The 22,066-nt window shown below is 40.1% G+C and overlaps 4 gene segments (V, D, J or C); all 4 read left to right on the top strand.

Annotated features, from left to right (window-relative positions):
- The first annotated feature begins 253 nt into the window (after window positions 1-253).
- Window positions 254-741, top strand: LOC125263402. The segment is given in 2 exon segments: window positions 254-317; window positions 405-741. Coding segments are annotated over 2 exon segments (366 nt in total).
- Window positions 742-3,674: 2,933 nt separating this feature from the next.
- LOC125263403 lies at window positions 3,675-4,754 on the top strand. The segment is given in 2 exon segments: window positions 3,675-3,768; window positions 3,877-4,754. Coding segments are annotated over 2 exon segments (366 nt in total).
- A 12,104-nt stretch (window positions 4,755-16,858) lies between these two features.
- Window positions 16,859-17,386, top strand: LOC125263401. The segment is given in 2 exon segments: window positions 16,859-16,911; window positions 17,008-17,386. Coding segments are annotated over 2 exon segments (366 nt in total).
- Window positions 17,387-19,303: 1,917 nt separating this feature from the next.
- Window positions 19,304-19,903, top strand: LOC125263412. The segment is given in 2 exon segments: window positions 19,304-19,444; window positions 19,556-19,903. Coding segments are annotated over 2 exon segments (360 nt in total).
- The last annotated feature ends 2,163 nt before the right edge of the window (window positions 19,904-22,066 follow it).

The following is a 22,066-nucleotide window of genomic DNA, read 5'->3' on the forward strand; positions in this document are numbered from 1 at the left end:
TATTATCTCTATTTCTCTTCCAAAAACACGAAATAATTTCCACTGCTTTTAACAGATACAGAGGTCATTAGCTCTGATGACAGTTGAATCCATTTGTTCACTGTAATTGACAATTCACAGATGTGAAAAAATAACTTTTTGAATGAGTAAAATATAGAAAATCTGAACATAGTGACATCTGCAGAACTGTATGCAAATAATCTTTCTCCTCCTCTTTATTTGATGATTAAGAGGAAAAGAAACAGCTTGCTCTCACACTTCTCAAACCATGGTCTCCTCATCTCTCTGGTTGTTTCTACTGCTTGCAGCTGTCTCTCGTAAGTCTTCATAGTTTCTACAGAAACCCTTAAAATAAAAATATATTTCCATGTATCTAACATGTCAGTCCATATTTGTTTCTGCAGGTGTCCACTGTGTTGAACTGACCCAGACTGATTCTGTGGTCTTAAGGCCTGGTCAGGTTTTGACTCTGTCCTGTAAGATCTCTGGATATTCATTGACTGACAGCAACTACTGCACTCACTGGATACGACAGGCTGCAGGAAAAGCTCTGGAATGGATTGGAAGAATATGTGGTAGCGGTAACACATATTACAGTGATAAACTGAAAAGTAGATATCAAGTTAGCAGAGACACTTCCAGCAGCACAGTGACTCTACAAGGACAGAATATGCAGACTGAGGACACAGCTGTGTATTACTGCGCCAGAGAGTCACAGTGACACAAACCATAAGCAGCTTTGTTCGAAAACATCTTGAATTAAAGACCTTAATGACCTTGCGCAACGTTCCCTAAAAGTTCTCTAAAGGTGACGAAAATTCCGAACCTTTACAGAAGATTTGGGATGTTCCTAAAACGTCCTCTCTTGGTAATGAAAGTGCTGCAGTTTAAGGTTCCTTATATGACTTTAGGAGGATGTTCCATTTTGGTTATTTTATGGTCAAAAAAAGAACGTTACAAAGAGGACATTCGGGACATTAACAGAATGTTCCCACAGGGTCCTCTGTTGGTCATTTAATAACATTCCTGATATGAGTTTAGGGGGACATTCTAATTTGGTTATTTTATGGTTGCACAAGAACGTTACAAAGAGGACATTTGGGAAGTTATCAGAATGTCCTATAGTAATAGTCCCCTAAAAATACCCAGAACGACCTGAATGTTCCCTGAAGGTCCACCAAATAACGTTCCACAAACCTTAAAAAGAATTTCTAGCGGGGCAGGCATTTAAAGGTGCTAAAGAGGATCTTTTCGTCGACTGAGAAACCAAAGACTGTTACTGAGTTTTTGAAATGAGCGCATGCGTAAGAACAACCCCCCTCCTTCGAAGGAACGCCTCCCAAAACTCGTGCACGAGTATTGGAACACGAGTGTTTACCACCGGAATTCGCTGTGTCGTGTTAGTGGATTCATTATGTCGGACTCACCGCAGGTAACTCATAATCTGCAGTTGTTACTCCTGTCTCCTGACAAAAACATTGCATGCAGTGACTGTGGAGTGTGGAAAGTTACTGGAGCGCACAGCCGCGCTCGTCTCTCACAAGGAACGTCATGGCAGTGATTGACAAGCCAGTGAGCCAATCGTTTACGCGATGATCGGGTTTGGCTGATGTTTTTAAGGCCCTACCTCGTGCACAGATGATGTATATTAATATTATTCCTTTCAGTGCACCTAATAAATAGTCTTTTATTAGTTAGTAAAGACAGTTTCAAGTAATATTGCAAAAATATATAAAACAAAACATCCTCTTTAGCACCTTTAAGAGTGTAAATACAGGAGAATTATGGTAAAGTCATTTTGATGTGCCACACTTCCTGCTGCCAACAGGTGGCGCTTTGACTATTACTAAATATGTAGATGTCTTCAGGCCAGAACTACAGTGTGAAGTTTGGAGCAGATTGGACATTGTATGCCTGAGTTACAACAACTTCCTGTTTCGAGGCGTTAATCGCATATTTTAGCACTTAGCCAAGTGTTGCATGATTTAACGTGTTTCTAGCATGTTTGGTACTTCATGGCATTTTTAAATGTGTTCCTGGGGGTGAATTATAGTGTAAAGCATGACATTTCCTGTTGCCCGCAGGTGGCGTTTTGACTGTAATTGAATATTGGCATGTTGATGTGTTCAGGCCATGACTTTAATAAAACATGAAGTTTGGGGCAGATCGAACACTGCATCCCGAGTTACAACAACTTCCTGTTTCATGGCGAAACATCGAATTTTGTCAAGCCTCCACGGACACACCCTTCAGTGAAATTTAATTTTGTAAAGGCCTTTAGATTAGACTGAACAAATATGATGTTGATCTGATTAAATCTCTAGGAGGATTCTGGAAATGGCAAAAACTGTAAAATTTGCAGAGAAAATTCAAAATATCTCACTTACTGTTGGGTTTTCAGATTTCACACCCAGACTTTTTTGTAGGTATTGGGCTGTTACATGTGTCTACTGAATTTCATACTTTGCTGAGGACACTCAGCAATGTGTATTTTTATAATGTCAGGTATGTATCTTACTCTGTTAGTATTGTCAATTACCTCTGTCTAGTGACCAAGACTGGCGAGTTTGTGATCGTGGGCCCGCATAATTAATGAATGGCCAGTGCGAGGACCCTGTGCGACACTGAGAACCGAATGAACGAGTACAGAAAGAGTAAAGGGTTAAATAGAATATTCAAATGTAGATCTAAATTATTATACAAACGACCAATAATCAATTGACATTCTAAACTAAATTCGAGGTCATAATAACATGGAGTCAGATAAAACATTGTTTGGAATTAAACTACTTTGCCACGCTGAAAAGACCGAACACGCAAGAAACCTTCCCCGTCCTGTGGGAAACCACTGTTGGGCCAATTGGGCGGGCCTTACAACTGCTTAAGGTAATTATTACTATAAGGTTGAACCACTGTAGTCACATGAACTGTTTTAAATATGTCTTTAGTAGCTTTCTGGGCATCTGAAAGTGTAAACTGTCTTGCTGGCAATGGAGGCCTCACTGAGCCATCGGATTTCATCAAAAATATCTTAATTTGTGTTCTGAAGATGAACAAAGGTCTTATGGTTGTGGAACGACATGAGGTTGAGTAATTAATGACATAATTTTCATTTTTGGGAGAACTTGTCTAGTTCAAGTCTTTTTGCTCTAGTTCTGTCTACTCTTAAGTTTGATTTTGTCTTTTGATTTAGATTTTATTGCTTATTTCTTTTCTCTCTAGTACTCTACAAGGTAGCAGTCTTGTTTCTTTTGTTTCTTTTTATTTTTTACTTTGCTAGTTGCAGTATTAGTGTAGTTCTTTATTTGATCTATCTGGCCTAGTTACGTCCTCAGTAGTTCTTCGACCTGTTGACTTCCAGAGCTGGTTCCAGCAGTCAACATTAGCTGTCCTGTCATTGTTTATTGTTGGCTCTTCTGTTTGGACTGTTCCTGCCTCACCCTTTCTTGTGCCGTGCTTTAATAAACATCACCCCCACTCATTCTTCATCTGGGTCCTCCCTTTCAGAACCCTTAACAGAATACACATTATAGTACACCCATCATTACCTCCAACATTGTCTTCTGAATGAAATGTGAAAAAAGAGCCCATAATACAAACTGAAAATATGTAGATACTCTGGGTTACATATGCAGAGCTGTATGCAAATATTCATCTTCCTCCTTTTTCTTTGAGTATTAAGATGAAAAGAAACAGCTTGCTCTCACACTTCTCAAACCATGGTCTCCTCATCTCTCTGGTTGTTTCTGCTGCTAGCAGCTGTCTCTTGTAAGTCTCCATAGTTTTTACAGAAATAATTCATAATAAAAATGAATTTATGGTTATAGTAATTTTTTCCATGTATCTAACATGTCACATCATCGTTTTTTCCCTTAGGTGTCCACTGTGTTGAACTGACCCAGACTGATTCTGTGGTCTTAAGGCCTGGTCAGGTTTTGACTCTGTCCTGTAAGATCTCTGGATATTCATTGACTGACAGCAGCTACTGCACTGACTTCATACGACAGGCTGCAGGAAAAGCTCTGGAATGGGTTGTAGAGATATGTAGTAGCGGTAGCACATATTACAGTGAAAAACTGAAAAGTAGATATCAAGTTAGCAGAGACACTTCCAGCAGCACAGTGACTCTACAAGGACAGAATATGCAGACTGAGGACACAGCTGTGTATTACTGCGCCAGAGAGTCACAGTGACACAGAGCAGTTACTGCCTTGTTCAAAAACAACATTGTCACTCACAACACAAATAGTTTCAGTTCCAGATTACATTCAATCATCAAAAAATTACAGTACAACCTTTGAAATTTTTTAGTAAAAGTTTAAATAGAGATTATTATTTTTAAATGTGCAAATATTTCATTCATATTTCTGTCTTCTCTACTTGTCACTCAAAGCTCAGTTCACTGACATAATCCTGTCTTCTGATAATTGTGTTATGAGTGAATTCTTGACACATTTTACAAGAGGGCGCACTGTTCTCACATGTCCTTAAGTCATGGTAAATACAATATGAGTCTCAGTAGAAGGATTCTCTAGATAACACATTATTTCATGATAGTGAAGTCTCTTTTTATGAATTATAAATAGAACTCAATCTTCAGACATTCTAAAATAGATATAATTGCTGATACTGTCATCACTGAATTATTTATTTATTGATCCATTCTCATGATGTTTCTGAGAGCAGCTTTTCTACTTACTGAACACAGCACTGTTACAGATCCCTTGTTCCCCCTGGACTCCATTTCCCATGATCCTCCTGTTTCATCACCTGCACTCACTTCCCTCGTCAGCTCCCCATCATCACGGATCACCTGCACCTGGACTCTATTGTCAGCACTCCTATATATTGCACTCACTCCCTGCACTCCTTGTCTGTTCTCTGTTTGGTTTAGTGTATGTTTGGTGTTACCTTCCTTGATATATTAAAGTACAGTCTATTATTGTGGAAATCCGTATCTGCCTCATCTCTGCACCAGCAACACGTAACAGAAGAACGGACCAATACCGACCGGATTTTCCACAAAAAGGATGGAGACTTTGATCAGCTCCCTGGCTCCTGCTCCTCCAACACCTCTAACAGCTGGTGATCGGCTCATCGGGCTCCTACAGGTGGGTCGTTCGCTGGAGAGGTATGTGGAGGAGTTCGTAGAGCTCGCTTATTTGACAGATTGGTCAGATGCTCATTTGATCGCCCTGTTTTTGGATGGACTGGACGAGGACACCATCCGCTTTTCTGAACCTGACGATTATGTTTCCTTAGCTGATGCTATAAATTTAGTTTTGTATTTAAATTGCTCCAAATTCTTTATCCAAGAGGTTCAGGATGTTAAGTGTTCCTCTCGTCCAGTCCTTCCAAAAACACGGGCAGCCTGGCCAGTCTGCCAAGCTCCGTCCTCCTCCTCATACCTCTCCAGCAAACTCCCTGCCTGCCCCACACGGAACCCACACTCCTCAACTGGGTCCCGAAAGCGGAGGAGGAGGAAACAAGCCGCTCCAGTCTCTCCAGAGCCCGCTCCAGTCTCTCCAGAGCCCGCTCCAGTCTCTCCAGAGCCCGCTCCAGTCTCTCCAGAGCCCGCTCCAGTCTCTCCAGAGCCCGCTCCAGTCTCTCCAGAGCCCGCTCCAGTCTCTCCAGAGCCCGCTCCAGTCTCTCCAGAGCCCGCTCCAGTCTCTCCAGAGCCCGCTCCAGTCTCCCCAAAGCCCGCTCCAGTCTCTCCAGAGCCCGCTCCAGTCTCTCCAGAGCCCGCTCCAGTCTCTCCAGAGCCCGCTCCAGTCCCCACAGAGCCAGCTCCAGTGCCTGTGGGGATTTTAATTGTATTTGAGGGATGAACGAGCCCTCAGCTCCAGCCGCCGCCTACGAGCCCTCAGCTCCAGCCGCCGCCTACGAGCCCTCTGCTCCAGCCGCCGCCTACGAGCCCTCTGCTCCAGCCGCCGCCTACGAGCCCTCTGCTCCAGCCGCCGCCTACGAGCCCTCAGCTCCAGCCGCCGCCTACGAGCCCTCTGCTCCAGCCGCCGCCGCCGAGCCAGCCGCTCCAGCCGCCGCCGCCGAGCCAGCCGCTCCAGCCGCCGCCGCCGAGCCAGCCGCTCCAGCCGCCGCCGAGCCAGCCGCTCCAGCCGCCGCCGAGCCAGCCGCTCCAGCCGCCGCCGAGCCAGCCGCTCCAGCCGCCGCCGAGCCAGCCGCTCCAGCCGCCGCCGAGCCAGCCGCTCCAGCCGCCGCCGAGCCAGCCGCTCCAGCCGCCGCCGAGCCAGCCGCTCCAGCCGCCGCCGAGCCAGCCGCTCCAGCCGCCGCCGAGCCAACTGCTTCTATTATGAACTTTGCTAAGACTGTTTTCCCTCCCTGCCTCCCTCTCCCACCTCCTTCCACTATTGTCCACACTGCACCTCCACCTCAAGCCACCTCACCCAGGATTCCACCTCGGCCCGTTGGTCCAGATACTCCCCCTTGGCTCCAACCTCCCTCATCTCCACCATGGCCCATCAGTCCACCAGTTCCGCCAGGCTCCATCCTTCCCCCGGTTCCGCATCGGTCGCTCGTCGGCCTGCCCTCACATCAGGACTGCACTCCTCAGTTTTCACCTCGTCCCTCCGTCCCTCACGCTCCGTTGGCTTCCTCACTCCCTCCTGCGTCCCTTTGGTCGGCTGTCGCTCTGGCTTCTCTGCGGTCCTCTGGAGCCCCGCCTGCGCCTCGGTCGGCCGAGCCTGCGGCATCGCCCTGTCCCGCCGGATCCTCACCGCCACCTGAGCTCGTCGGCAATTCGGCTTCGGCCCCGGACCAAGCACGGCAGCCTGCTGCACCTGACCCACCATGGCCGGCTTCAGCTCCTGACCCTCCATGGCGGCCCGCTGCACCTGACCCTCCACGGCAGCCCGCTGCACCTGACCCTGCACGGCAGCCCGCTGCACCTGATCCTGCATTGCAGCCCGCTGCACCTGACCCACCATGGCCGGCTTCAGCTCCTGACCCACCATGGCCGGCTTCAGCTCCTGACCCTCCATGGCGGCCCGCTGCACCTGACCCGCCATGTCTGCCCGCTGCACCTGACTCGCCATGTCTGCCCGCTGCATGTCTGCCCGCTGCACCTGACCCGCCATGGCTGCTCGCTGCACCTGACTCGCCATGGCTGCCCACGGCTCCTGACCCGCCATGGCTGCCCACGGCTCCTGACCCGCCATGGCTGCCCACGGCTCCTGACCCGCCATGGCTGCCCACGGCTCCTGACCCGCCATGGCTGCCCACGGCTCCTGACCCGCCATGGCTGCCCACGGCTCCTGACCCGCCATGGCTGCCCACGGCTCCTGACCCGCCATGGCTGCCCACGGCTCCTGACCCGCCATGGCCGCCCTCGGCTCCTGACCCGCCATGGCTTTTGAGCCTGCCCTGGAGACCTCCACTCCAGTCTACTCCTCCCCCTGCACCGGCATGAGGTCTCCAGGGCGCCCGCACCCCTCCCGGTTGTTACATCTACGGCGCGAGGACGCGCCTACCGGGAGGGGGAGGTACTGTTACAGATCCCTTGTTCCCCTGGACTCCATTTCCCATGATCCTCCTGTTTCATCACCTGCACTCACTTCCCTCGTCAGCTCCCCATCATCACGGATCACCTGCACCTGGACTCTATTGTCAGCACTCCTATATATTGCACTCACTCCCTGCACTCCTTGTCCGTTCTCTGTTTGGTTTAGTGTATGTTTGGTGTTACCTTCCTTGATATATTAAAGTACAGTCTATTATTGTGGAAATCCGTATCTGCCTCATCTCTGCACCAGCAACACGTAACAAGCACGACTTAAGAAAATATTTATTGCCTGTACAGTGACTAAATTTAAGGCATTCAGTGTTTATTCCAGGATACCCCTAGAAGTAAACTGAATCTGAAAGGCCTTAGATATCAGAATAGAAAAAAGGCTACATTTACTAAATAAAAAAAAGGAAAATAAATGTGTGGTCATATCTATCTCTTAGCAAGGTAAGTTTGAGCAACATGTATCACTTTAAATAATGTTAATAATTACTAATATCGAAACAACAGAGACATGGAAAAAAAAAAAATCACATTTACTGATGTGTTGCCCCTCAGGAAACACCTGTGTTTGGTTATTCCCTCTAAGAAAATAAGTGAATTTGCATGTATAGTTTCATAAGACTAGTTTAACTATAAAGCATGTGAGAAACTACTAAAATACATTTTGTTAAAGTAGCTATCTATTAACATACTCAAACATAAATGGAAAACAGTACAATCAAGAAATGGTAATTTGAAGTCTTCTCAGCAAATGATATCAGAATCAAATTAAGTGACCCTGACGACTATAAAATAATTTTTGAAAAGATCCTACATTTTTAATTGAAATACCACTAATCAAACTAAAATGATTGTGATGTTTTAATAAAACTGAAGATGATTAATTGCACCTCATTTGTATTTCTGGCTTCAGTCTTTCCATCTCCCTCCACTGTAAGAGTTTCTCTGAGTTCTATTTATGTTGCCTTTAGGTTGATAAGAGTCGTATTCACTGCTTTCTGAGCCAGCCCGTTATATAGCCAGTAAAAATCTGAGAGAGCTGAATGAATAATTTACAGGTGTTTTAAACTTACACAGTACCAGTAGGCTACTTTAGATGAGGGAAATATCACGTTGTACACCCTCAATGTTGTGATTGTCAGTTTTCTTAGCCATTTGTTATATGTATACTGTATTTTTTGCAGCGCTGAGAAATGATTGCCTAGGTATATAATACACTGCTATAGTACTGTACTGTAATGAAATTTAGCTAAATGTGCAGAGGATGCTGAATTTACTTTTACTGCAATTGACAGTCTACTGTATTGTGGTGCATACCAAGTTCATACTTATTTTTCTCATGCTTTTCATCTACTGCAAGATCAATTTATAATAGTAAAATGAAAAAGAGGTATTTTTGTTACCGTGTTATATGAATTTATCTCACTAATGTTCACTGGGCAGTGCAGTAGTCTGTGTATTTGTTATGTTTTGTGTGTCATCTGATGCCAAAGTTTGATTTTGTCAGACAATAATAAGTTTTTGACTAGAACATTTTATTTTGACCTGGATGTTTGAGGTTTGTGCAAGTTGGTGTATAGTTTTGATATTGTGTTTAGCTGTGAGAAAATGTTGAATTGTTTCATGAATTGTGCATTAGCAATCACGAAAAACAATAGAGACTGAAAAGTTTGAAGGACAAATTTATGTTGGCTTGTCATAAACCCAACTTCAAGTCTTGTTTAAAAAATGTAAAAACTTTGGTCAGTTAGTCCAGAATATAGATGTTCTGGGTGATTGCTAAAGTGTTGCTAGGTGGTTGCTAGGAGATTCTGGGTGGTTGCTAGGCTCTTGCTATGCAGTTGCTGATGTGTTCCTAGAGCATGTGGTTGATAGGGTGTTCTGGGCAAACACACACATACATTCCCACCTCTGTTAATAACAGAAACTCAAAAACTGTTTAACTTGCTCTTTAACTTGCACTAAAATGTGGTTTATACCATTGAAGTAGCCTGTGTAATATTAATAAAACTGCTCATCTCCTTTAGTGATACAAGCTCAGACTCATTTAGAAGTTTTCATATAGTGTTTACTTGGTGCCATGATGGATTTTGAAATTTTGTTATTTATTAATTTCATACAGTATATAGATACTTTCTGGTAATGCAATGTTTGTGAACACAGTTGTGTATGTAAGGCTATAAATCTCCAAAAACTATACATGAGCGCTTGCTTTGGTGTTGCCACCCCTTTGCCACCCTATAAATAATTTTGTAGATTCACCCCTTTGGATAAATCACAATATAAGGGGGCACCAAAAAAAATCTTGCCTAGGGTGCCAAAGAGGCTAGGGTCGGCACTGCGTGTTCAAAATTAACGCTAGAGATTTCTTTGTTAGCCACCATTTCAGTCCGCGTGAAATACAGCTCACAGTCACCGAACGTGTGGGTTTATTGAAGTAAAAATCCGGACAAGTTTTCATGCGCGCTTCCGTTTTTTAACGCGTCTTGACTGTCGTACAGTCTGACATAAATGACGGCTGCGATCCCAGTGTGACATGAGGATCATGTTCGTACAGTCTGACCAAGCAACAATCATAAAGGTCTATTATAAATCGCACAGTGTGTACTCTGTATGGGCAGTATGGCCTCCATGATGCACCAACTAGGCATGGAATGATCAAATTGGCAACATTTTGCAACATCTGTCTTTTTCCATTCTTCAAGAATGACCTCTTTTAGAGACTGGATGCTGGATGGAGAGTGATGCTCGATATATATATTTACAAATTTCTGTTTTCAATACACAAAGGTAACAATCATTGACAGACTGGAGGAGGAGTTAATGCAAAACTGTGCTGTATATTTCTGTGTGTCTGTGTTCACTGACTGTATGTGGATCCTGTAGAATCAATCAGCAATGACAACAATGATCAGTTCACTCCTGCTATTACTATTACTACATGGTCTGTAACTCATTCCTAAATAATCATTTATGAACGAATGTGTAATTTTAGCAAGTTTACATCTTTCTGACTTTTTTTCTGACTTGAGTTTTTTACCTCTGTCTTCCACAGATATTCATTGTCAGACCTTCACTCAGTCTCAAGCTGTGGTAAAAAGACCTGGTGAATCTTTTCGGCTGGTCTGTACTGCCTCTGGATTTACTTTCAGCAGCTACTGGGCAGCTGTGGTGAGACAGGGTCACGGTAAAGGACTGGAATGGGTTGCATACATCAGCACATCCAGTTCTCCTATAAGCTATTCCCAGTCAGTCCAGGGAAGGTTCACAGTGTCCAGAGATGACTCCAGCAGTCAACTGTACCTGCAGATGAACAGCCTCAACAACATTACACACTAACTAAAGACTGAAGACACTGCTGTAGGTGGTGAATGAGTATCTATTACTTCATTCATTCATTCAGTGCTAGAGAGTCACTGTGAATGAGTTTGTGTTCTGCTGTGGCTTTCGTTTGAGGGTCAAAGCAATACAAAAACCTCTTCCTTTCCTGTTGACTTCACTTATGCTCCAGATGTACTTTTGTATTTACAAGCGACTTATTCTTACCATTAAAGTTACCATTAAATTTTCTTTGTCTTTTGTTCTTTAAATAACTGCAGACAGCAGCAGGAATATTGGACTGCTGTCAAGCAGTCTTAGTTGCCTGTTTTGAGCATCATAATTTTGTATGTTTTGTTTTTAAGCTTTTTTGTTTGCTTTACCAAGAGCGTGGCTTTTTCGCTCCAGAAGACTGCGGGAACCGGAGCAAATACAATTTTGAAAAGTATGTGTGTTTTTTATGTTTTATATGTGGATTTGTTTTGTTTTTTGTTTGGTAAAACTGTTATAAAAAGGGAGGCGCAGCAAAGCTATGGTATGTTAGCAGATTTCTATTGTTTTGTGGTGTGTATTTTGATCTTAACACCTTTAACCTAATTATTTATTATTCTCAGGTTAGGTAAAGTAAGTCGAGTCTGGCCTAAATTATAAGCATTTTAAATTACTTACAATTTGGTCAGAAGACTACTCTGTGGTACGTTCTTGTTCGAAGTCTTAAAACACTATAAATCAAGCCACAGTTGGCAGCTTTTGTAATCAATTAAATTTCTTTTAATTGGTTACTTTTCTTTTTATAGTAAACAAAAATTTAAAGGCAAATAAAACTTCATCATTAAGGTATAAAATACAATAATCACTCTTTTGAGTCAAAGGTGTAGTCAGCTCTGGGCTTCCCATCTTCAGTTTGGGGTTTCTTGTCTTCAGCTCTGGGCTTCTAGGCATCAGGGGTACTGATGTATCAGTATCCGAAGAGGCACTCAACTCATCAGTCTTTTATACTCGTGTTGTTTATCACAGACGTTAGGTTATCTTCTTGATTGTCATACGTTATAACTTTCCCAAAGTTTCCCAGATCTTTCTCAAGGCCTCACAAGTACAAGCTGTCTGGCTTTTGTGTCCTTGAACTCCAGTAAACTCAGCCAAGATGTCTGATGTCCTTATAAGGTTCTACAGTTCTCTGTGTCCTTGAGTTTTACTCCTCCATCTCATGGACAGGCACACACACACACACACACACACACACACACACACACACACACACACACACACACACACACACACACACACACACACACACACACTACACACACACACACACACACATATATCAATAACTGTACATCTCTGGCCATACAGTATAATACATTTCTTAGAAAGAAACAAAAATGCCTAATATTTAATACATTGGCCAAATGTGTAGCAACAGACATCCAAAACCTAAACAAGGAGGCAGGGTAATTGCATTTTCTTGATATAATACAACACTATGCAAAAGAAACCTCTTGAGGGTGATATAAGACCCCACTGTCAAATTACCCTGCTTATTATGCTTATACTTGTCACATAAGAACATAATGAAACAATATATTAATATTTTATTTTATTACCTCAAGATGATTCGCAGTACCCACTTGGGTTGTCTGTTATCAGTTGAATCAGTTGTTGTCTTGGAATAATAGGGTGCTAGATGGCATGAATTGAGTGTTGCAGGGAGCCCTGTAAAAATATAAATGAATGTCAGCGCCATGTAAATGTAAAGCAGACAATCTACTTCAAATGCCACCACTACCTTGAAAATATTTTTCTCTACAAAAGGGGGCCCAGCAGAAAAAAGTTTAAGAGCCACTGCTATAAATTATCGTCCTAGTGTGTTTTCTTCATTTGTTTATGTGGTCACAGATGTTGTCCTCTTTTTTGGAAAGCAATTATACCAAATAAATGAACAACTGCAACATCTTAGACTCGAAGGAAAGTTTAAAAGATTTTTATGGCTTTGTTTTGACCCTGTGTTTGAGTTTTTAGCCACTATTTCAACAGCACAGATCTGTGTCTGTCAATGAACTGAAGCACTTTAATCTGTGAGTCTTACAACAGTAACATCAATAGATGGCAGTAATGCATCACTAGAATTGATATTTTCTTATATTTTATTTTTCTACATTGTTTTTTTTTTTTTTTGTGGTTTTAAACTTTTTTTACATTCATTTAAAAAATGTAGACATACTTTTCTTGCTATTTCATTTTTTTTTTTTCATCTGAACTCTAGGAACAAAATCTGTCTTTCTGGTTTAAACCTTAAATACACCATGTTTAAAAAGTTTCTTATTTGTAATTCTGGCAGTTTTCCCATCTATGTCAGATCTGGTTCTGTGTTTTGTGCTCTGTGGGACTTTTATGTTGATGTTTTTCTTAGTTCCTATTGTTTCTCTCTTCATTCCTGTGTCCTGTTCCTGTGGCCATGGTTGTAGTTTGTAGTTTTCCCGGTTGATTAGTCTTCTCCTGGTGTGTCCCCTTGTTAAGATTGTTTACGCCTGTGTATAAATAGCTCTTGTGTTTCTCTGGTTCTCTGTCAGTTGTTGTAAATGCGTATGCAGGTGTTTGCTATTCCTTGTGGTCCTTGTTTTCCTGCTGTTATTTTGTTCCTGCTTTATGTTCATTTTTGTTTGTTTCATTACAACTCCTCTGCATTTGGATCCTCACCTCTGCCTGCCAACAATTTGTTTTGTTTTTGTTTGGTAAAACTGTTATAAAAAGGGAGGCGCAGCAAAGCTATGGTATGTTAGCAGATTTCTATTGTTTTGTGGTGTGTATTTTGATCTTAACACCTTTAACCTAATTATTTATTATTCTCAGGTTAGGTAAAGTAAGTCGAGTCTGGCCTAAATTATAAGCATTTTAAATTACTTACAATTTGGTCAGAAGACTACTCTGTGGTACGTTCTTGTTCAAAGTCTTAAAACACTATAAATCAAGCCACAGTTGGCAGCTTTTGTAATCAATTAAGTTTCTTTTAATTGGTTACTTTTCTTTTTATAGTAAACAAAAATTTAAAGGCAAATAAAACTTCATCATTAAGGTATAAAATACAATAATCACTCTTTTGAGTCAAAGGTGTAGTCAGCTCTGGGCTTCCCATCTTCAGTTTGGGGTTTCTTGTCTTCAGCTCTGGGCTTCTAGGCATCAGGGGTACTGATGTATCAGGCACTCAACTCATCAGTCTTTTATACTCGTGTTGTTTATCACAGACGTTAGGTTATCTTCTTGATTGTCATACGTTATAACTTTCCAAAGTTTCCCAGATCTTTCTCAAGGCCTCACAAGTACAAGCTGTCTGGCTTTTGTGTCCTTGAACTCCAGTAAACTCAGCCAAGATGTCTGATGTCCTTATAAGGTTCTACAGTTCTCTGTGTCCTTGAGTTTTACTCCTCCTTCTCATGGACAGGCACACACACACACACACACACACCTACACACACACACACACACACACACACACACACACACACACACACACACACACACACACACACACACACACACACACACACACACACACATATATCAATAACTGTACATCTCTGGCCATACAGTATAATACATTTCTTAGAAAGAAACAAAAATGCCTAATATTTAATACATTGGCCAAATGTGTAGCAACAGACATCCAAAACCTAAACAAGGAGGCAGGGTAATTGCATTTTCTTGATATAATACAACACTATGCAAAAGAAACCTCTTGAGGGTGATATAAGACCCCACTGTCAAATTATCCTGCTTATTATGCTTATACTTGTCACATAAGAACATAATGAAACAATATATTAATATTTTTTTTATTACCTCAAGATGATTCGCAGTACCCACTTGGGTTGTCTGTTATCAGTTGAATCAGTTGTTGTCTTGGAATAATAGGGTGCTAGATGGCATGAATTGAGTGTTGCAGGGAGCCCTGTAAAAATATAAATGAATGTCAGCGCCATGTAAATGTAAAGCAGACAATCTACTTCAAATGCCACCACTACCTTGAAAATATTTTTCTCTACAAAAGGGGGCCCAGCAGAAAAAGTTTAAGAGCCACTGCTATAAATTATCGTCCTAGTGTGTTTTCTTCATTTGTTTATGTGGTCACAGATGTTGTCCTCTTTTTTGGAAAGCAATTATACCAAATAAATGAACAACTGCAACATCTTAGACTCGAAGGAAAGTTTAAAAGATTTTTATGGCTTTGTTTTGACCCTGTGTTTGAGTTTTTAGCCACTATTTCAACAGCACAGATCTGTGTCTGTCAATGAACTGAAGCACTTTAATCTGTGAGTCTTACAACAGTAACATCAATAGATGGCAGTAATGCATCACTAGAATTGATATTTTCTTATATTTTATTTTTCTACATTGTTTTTTTTTTTTTTTTGTGGTTTTAAACTTTTTTTACATTCATTTAAAAAATGTAGACATACTTTTCTTGCTATTTCATTTTTTTTTTTCATCTGAACTCTAGGAACAAAATCTGTCTTTCTGGTTTAAACTTAAATACACCATGTTTAAAAAGTTTCTTATTTGTAATTCTGGCAGTTTTCCCATCTATGGCAGATCTGGTTCTGTGTTTTGTGCTCTGTGGGACTTTTATGTTGATGTTTTTCTTAGTTCCTATTGTTTCTCTCTTCATTCCTGTGTCCTGTTCCTGTGGCCATGGTTGTAGTTTGTAGTTTTCCCGGTTGATTAGTCTTCTCCAGGTGTGTCCCCTTGTTAAGATTGTTTACGCCTGTGTATAAATAGCTCTTGTGTTTCTCTGGTTCTCTGTCAGTTGTTGTAAATGCGTATGCAGGTGTTTGCTATTCCTTGTGGTCCTTGTTTTCCTTGTTTTTGTTCCTGCTTTATGTTCATTTTTGTTTGTTTCATTACAACTCCTCTGCATTTGGATCCTCACCTCTGCCTGCCAACTTGGATTCCTCCGTTCCTGACAATGTGAATCACTGCATAGTATAATCATTAAGAGTGCAACAATGTAACATTATAACATCTTTATAACATGTAATATTGTGTCTTTTTCCACAGGTATTGAGTGTCAGGCATTCACTCAGTCACAGTCCTTTTGTGTTGGTAGAAAAATGCTTATGCTGTGATACACTATGTTCTGGTCTAGGCCATTATTGGACCTGCAGAGGCTCATGACTGCATTTTACTGAATCAAAATCACAGTGACATATAGGCTACTGTAAGCTTCCCTCTGTCATCAAAAAACAAACAAACAAAAAAAAAAACACACTCATATAAATACTAACTAAACATATTACACAAGCAAGAGGGCTGTTGTTATCAGAACAGCTGTGATTAGTATTCACAGATGTGCTTTTTATTCAATAGTTTGATAAACATTAAGTTAAATTGAGTAACTTACATTTTAGATACAAAATTGCCAGTTACTTTGCCTATTTTCGCTGTATCAACAAAGATATTTCAAACGAAGCCACAACAGGATTAACCACCGCACCTCAGAGCAACACACAATAGAGGTGTTTACTTCCTGAATGAATCAGTGTTTTTGAACGAATAGGTTGAATGAACGACTCAATGATTCACTCATAAACACAGTCACTTGTCGCCACCTACTGGTGTAACGATTTACCCTGCAGAAAGAGTCACCGCTCTCCCCCACCACTAATGAAAACTAGTCCATCTGGATCGAGGAAATACATGACAAAACGGAAATCAAACAGCATATTTTCGCATAATTTGAATTAACATATAGTTCATTATTATCTCTATTTCTCTTCCAAAAACACGAAATAATTTCCACTGCTTTTAACAGATACAGAGGTCATTAGCTCTGATGACAGTTGAATCAGTTTGTTCACTGTAATTGACAATTCACAGACTTGAAAAAAAAACTTTTTGAATGAGTAAAATATAGAAAATTTGAACATACTGACATCTGCAGAACTGTATGCAAATATTCTTTCTCCTCCTCTTTATTTGATGATTAAGAGGAAAAGAAACAGCTTGCTCTCTCATTTCTCAAACCATGGTCTCCTCATCTTTCTGGTTGTTTCTGCTGCTTGCAGCTGTCTCTCGTAAGTCTCTATTGTTTCTAAACCCTTAAAATAGATATATGGTTACACAAAATATTTCCATGTATCTAACATGTCAGTCCATATTTGTTTCTGCAGGTGTCCACTGTGTTGAACTGACCCAGACTGATTCTGTGGTCTTAAGGCCTGGTCAGGGTTTGACTCTGTCCTGTAAGATCTCTGGATATTCATTGACTGACAGCAGCTATTGCACTCACTGGATACGACAGGCTGCAGGAAAAGCTCTGGAATGGGTTGGAATGATATGTAGTGATGGTAGCACATATTACAGTGATAAACTGAAAAGTAGATATCAAGTTAGCAGAGACACTTCCAGCAGCACAGTGACTCTACAAGGACAGAATATGCAGACTGAGGACACAGCTGTGTATTACTGCGCCAGAGAGTCACAGTGACACAGAGCAGTTACTGCCTTGTTCAAAAACAACATTGTCACTCACAACACAAATAGTTTCAGTTCCAGATTACATTTAATCATCAAAAAATTACAGTACATCCTTTGAAATTTGTTAGTAAATGTTTAATTAGAGATTTTTATTTTTAAATGCGCAAATATTTCATTCATATTTCTGTCTTCTCTACTTGCTACTCAAAGCTCAGTTCACTGACATAATCCTGTCTTCTGATAATTGTGTTATGAGTGAATTCTTGACATTTTACAAGAGGGCGCACTGTTCTCACATGTACTTAAGTCATGGTAAATACAATATGAGTCTCAGTAGAAGGATTCTCTAGATAACACATTATTTCATGATAGTGAAGTCTCTTTTTATGAATTATAAATAGAACTCAATCTTCAGACAGTCTAAAATAGATATAATTGCTGATACTGTCATCACTGAATTGTTATTTATTGATCCATTCTCATGATGTTTCTGAGAGCAGCTTTTCTACTTACTGAACACAGCACGACTTAAGAAAATATTTATTGCCTGTACAGTGACTAAATTTAAGGCATTCAGTGTTTATTCCAGGATACCCCTAGAAGTAAACTGAATCTGAAAGGCCTTAGATATCAGAATAGAAAAAAGGCTACATTTACTAAATAAAAAAAAGGAAAATAAATGTGTGGTCATATCTATCTCTTAGCAAAGTAATTTTGAGCAACATGTATCACTTTAAATAATGTTAATAATTACTAATATCGAAACAACAGTGTTTGGTTATTGCCTCTAAGAAAATAAGTGAATTTGCATGTATAGTTTCATAAGACTAGTTTAACTATAAAGCATATGAGAAACTACTATATGTTTCTCCTATAAAACACTACTATAGTAGTATAAACTACTATAAAAACACATTTTGTTAAATTAACTATCTATTAACATACTCAAACATAAATGAAAGGCAGTATAATCAAGAAATGGTCATTTGAAGTCTTCTCAGCAAATGATATCAGAATCAAATTAAGTGACCCTGATGACTATAAAATAATTTTAGAAAAGATCCTACATTTTTAATTGAAATACCACTAATCAAACTAAAATGATTGTGATGTTTCAATAAAACTGAAGATGATTAATTGCACCTCATTTGTATTTCTGCCTTCAGTCTTTCCATCTCCCTCCACTGTATGAGTTTCTCTGAGTTCTATTTATGTTGCCTTTAGGTTGATAAGAGTCGTATTCACTGCTTTCTGACCTACGATCATAAGAATTTTGTGGTTTTGATCTTTGCCATTCAATGTTGTCAAATGATATTTCAGAGGATAAAGAAGTGCCAAAATTATGAGAAACTGCTGAGGGATGCCCAGATAATTTATGGAAGACTCCAAGAACCCATGAAGACTAAAAAGATGGTTAGAGCAACGATCACGGCCGCTGTGTTGGTCCTACATGCACGCTGGCTGTACTTCTGAGCTTCCACACTGTCTCCCTCATTCATCTTGCTTCTCGCCTTAAAAATAGAGGAAAACTTAATCGAGTAAATCTGAGAATAGACTAACATGTTGTTCAAAACACGTGCTTGCACTTATCTTTAACGAACATATCAAAGCAGCGAGACTCAGACACAAGCAGTTACAAAACATGATGTTGAACACAGAGCAGCACATGTGGTCTTTTCCTTTTCCTAAATCTCACCCTCACAAAGACGACTTTAGGTGAAACGCCCCCATTATATGATTCTGAGAAGTTATTCATTTCAACTGGCTGGGATGTCTAGTGGTGGTAGCAGTAAAATTAAAGACTCAGTTTCACCCAGGACAAGTCCAAAAACACAGTTTCTACAGGGAAATAATTTTTTTAGACTGAAGACACAGCTCATCCATCCATCCATCCATCCATCCATTCAATAATGCTTTAAAGTGTAATATATATATATATTTACAAATGTCTGTTTTTCATACACATAGGTACAAACAAGCATTGTCAGACTGGAGGAGGAGTTTATGCAAAACTGTGCTGTATATTTCTGTGTGTCTGTGTTCACTGACTGTATGTGGATCCTGTAGAGGAGAATCAATCAGCAATGACAACAATGATCAGTTCACTCCTGCTATTACTATTTTTACATGGTCTGTAACTCATTCCTAAATAATAATTTATGCATATTATATAATGCGTATTTAATTTTAGCAAGTTTACATCTTTCTGACTTCTGAGTTTTTTTCCTCTCTCTTCCACAGATATTCATTGTCAGACCTTCACTCAGTCTCAAGCTGTGGTAAAAAGACCTGGTGAATCTTTTCGACTGGTCTGTACTGCCTCTGGATTCACATTCAGCAGCAGCTATGTTGCGGTGGTGAGACAGGCTCCCAGTAAAGGACTGGAATGGATTGCATATATTGGTACATCCAGTTCTCCTATAAGCTATTCCCAGTCAGTCCAGGGAAGGTTCACAGTGTCCAGAGATGACTCCAGCAGTCAACTGTACCTGCAGATGAACAGCCTCAAGACTGAAGACACTGCTGTCTATTACTGTGCTAGAGAGTCACTGTGAATGAATTCAGGGTCAAAGCAATACAAAAACCTCTTCCTTTCCTGTTGACTTCACTTATGCTCCAGATGTATTTTTGTATTTCCAAGCGGTGGTGCTCTTGTCAAGCAGTCTTAGTTGCCTGTTTTGAGCATCACTTTTGTTTCCTTTACCAAGTAGAAGATTGTACAATTTTGAAAAGTATGTGTGTTTTTTTATGTTTTATGTGTGGATTTGTTTGTTTGTTTTTGTTTGTTTTGTTTTTTGTTTGGTAAAACTGTTATAAAAAAGGGAGGCGCAGCAAAGCTATGGTATGTTAGCAGATTTCTATTGTTTTGTGGTGTGTATTTTGATCTTAACACCTTTAACCTAATTATTTATTATTCTCAGGTTAGGTAAAGTAAGTCGAGTCTGGCCTAAATTATAAGCATTTTAAATTACTTACAATTTGGTCAGAAGACTACTCTGTGGTACGTTCTTGTTCAAAGTCTTAAAACACTATAAATCAAGCCACAGTTGGCAGCTTTTGTAATCAATTAAGTTTCTTTTAATTGGTTACTTTTCTTTTTATAGTAAACAAAAATTTAAAGGCAAATAAAACTTCATCATTAAGGTATAAAATACAATAATCACTCTTTTGAGTAAAAGGTGTAGTCAGCTCTGGGCTTCCCATCTTCAGTTTGGGGTTTCTTGTCTTCAGCTCTGGGCTTCTAGGCATCAGGGGTACTGATGTATCAGGCACTCAACTCATCAGTCTTTTATACTCGTGTTGTTTATCACAGACGTTAGGTTATCTTCTTGATTGTCATACGTTGTAACTTTCCCAAAGTTTCCCAGTTTTCTCAAGGCCTCGCAAGTACAAGCTAACTGTAACTGTACATCTCTGGCCATACAGTATAATACATTTCTTAGAAAGAAACAAAAATAAATAACAATAATATTGTAAGCAATGCGTAATATTTAATACATTGGCCAAATGTGTAACAACAGACATCCAAAACTTAAACTAAGAGGCAGGGTAATTGCAATTTCTTGATATAATACAACACTATGCAAAAGAAACCTCTTGAGGGTGATATAAGACCCCACTGTCAAATTACCCTGCTTATTATGCTTATACTTGTCACAAGAACATAATGAAACAATATATTAATTTGGCATATTTTATTACCTCAAGATGATTCGCAGTACCCACTTGGGTTGTCTGTTATCAGTTGAATCAGTTGTTGTCTTGGAATAATAGGGTGCTAGATGGCATGAATTGAGTGTTGCAGGGAGCCCTGTAAAAATATAAATGAATGTCAGTGCCAGGTAAATATAAAGCAGACAATCTACTTCAAATGCCACCACTACCTTGAAAATATTTTTCTCTACAAAAGGGGGGCCCAGCAGAAAAAAGTTTAAGAGCCACTGCTATAAAGTATCGTCCTAGTGTGTTTTCTTCATTTGTTTATGTGGTCACAGATGTTGTACTCTTTTTTGGAAAGCAATTATACCAAATAAATGAACAATTGCAACATCTTAGACTCGAAGGAAAGTTTAAAAGATTTTTATGTCTTTGTTTTGACCCTGTGTTTGAGTTTTTAGTCACTGTTTCAACAGCACAGATCTGTGTCTGTCAATGAACTGAAGCACTTTAATCTGTGAGTCTTACAACAGTAACATCAATAGATGGCAGTAATGCATCGATATTTTCTTATATTTTATTTTTCTACATTGTTTTTTTTTTTTTTTTTTTTTTAGTGGTTTTAAACTTTTTTTACATTCATTTAAAAAAATGTAGACATACTTTTCTTGTTATTTCATTTTTTTTTTTTTTTAATCTGAATTTCATATTAGAATGTGTCAATCTTTATGACCTAAACAGACATCTGAACTCTAGGAACAAAGTCTGTCTTTCTGGTTTAACCTTAAATACACCATGTTTAAAAAGTTTCTTATTTGTAATTCTGGCAGTTTTACCATCTATGTCAGATCTGGTTCTGTGTTTTGTGCTCTGTGGGACTTTTATGTTGATGTTTTTCTTAGTTCCTATTGTTTCTCTCTTCATTCCTGTGTCCTGTTCCTGTGGCCATGGTTGTAGTTTGTAGTTTTCCCGGTTGATTAGTCTTCTCCAGGTGTGTCCCCTTGTTAAGATTGTTTACGCCTGTGTATAAATAGCTCTTGTGTTTCTCTGGTTCTCTGTCAGTTGTTGTAAATGCGTATGCAGGTGTTTGCTATT

This window comes from Megalobrama amblycephala, linkage group LG2, assembly GCF_018812025.1.
Source record: "Megalobrama amblycephala isolate DHTTF-2021 linkage group LG2, ASM1881202v1, whole genome shotgun sequence".
Lineage (NCBI taxonomy): Eukaryota > Metazoa > Chordata > Actinopteri > Cypriniformes > Xenocyprididae > Megalobrama > Megalobrama amblycephala.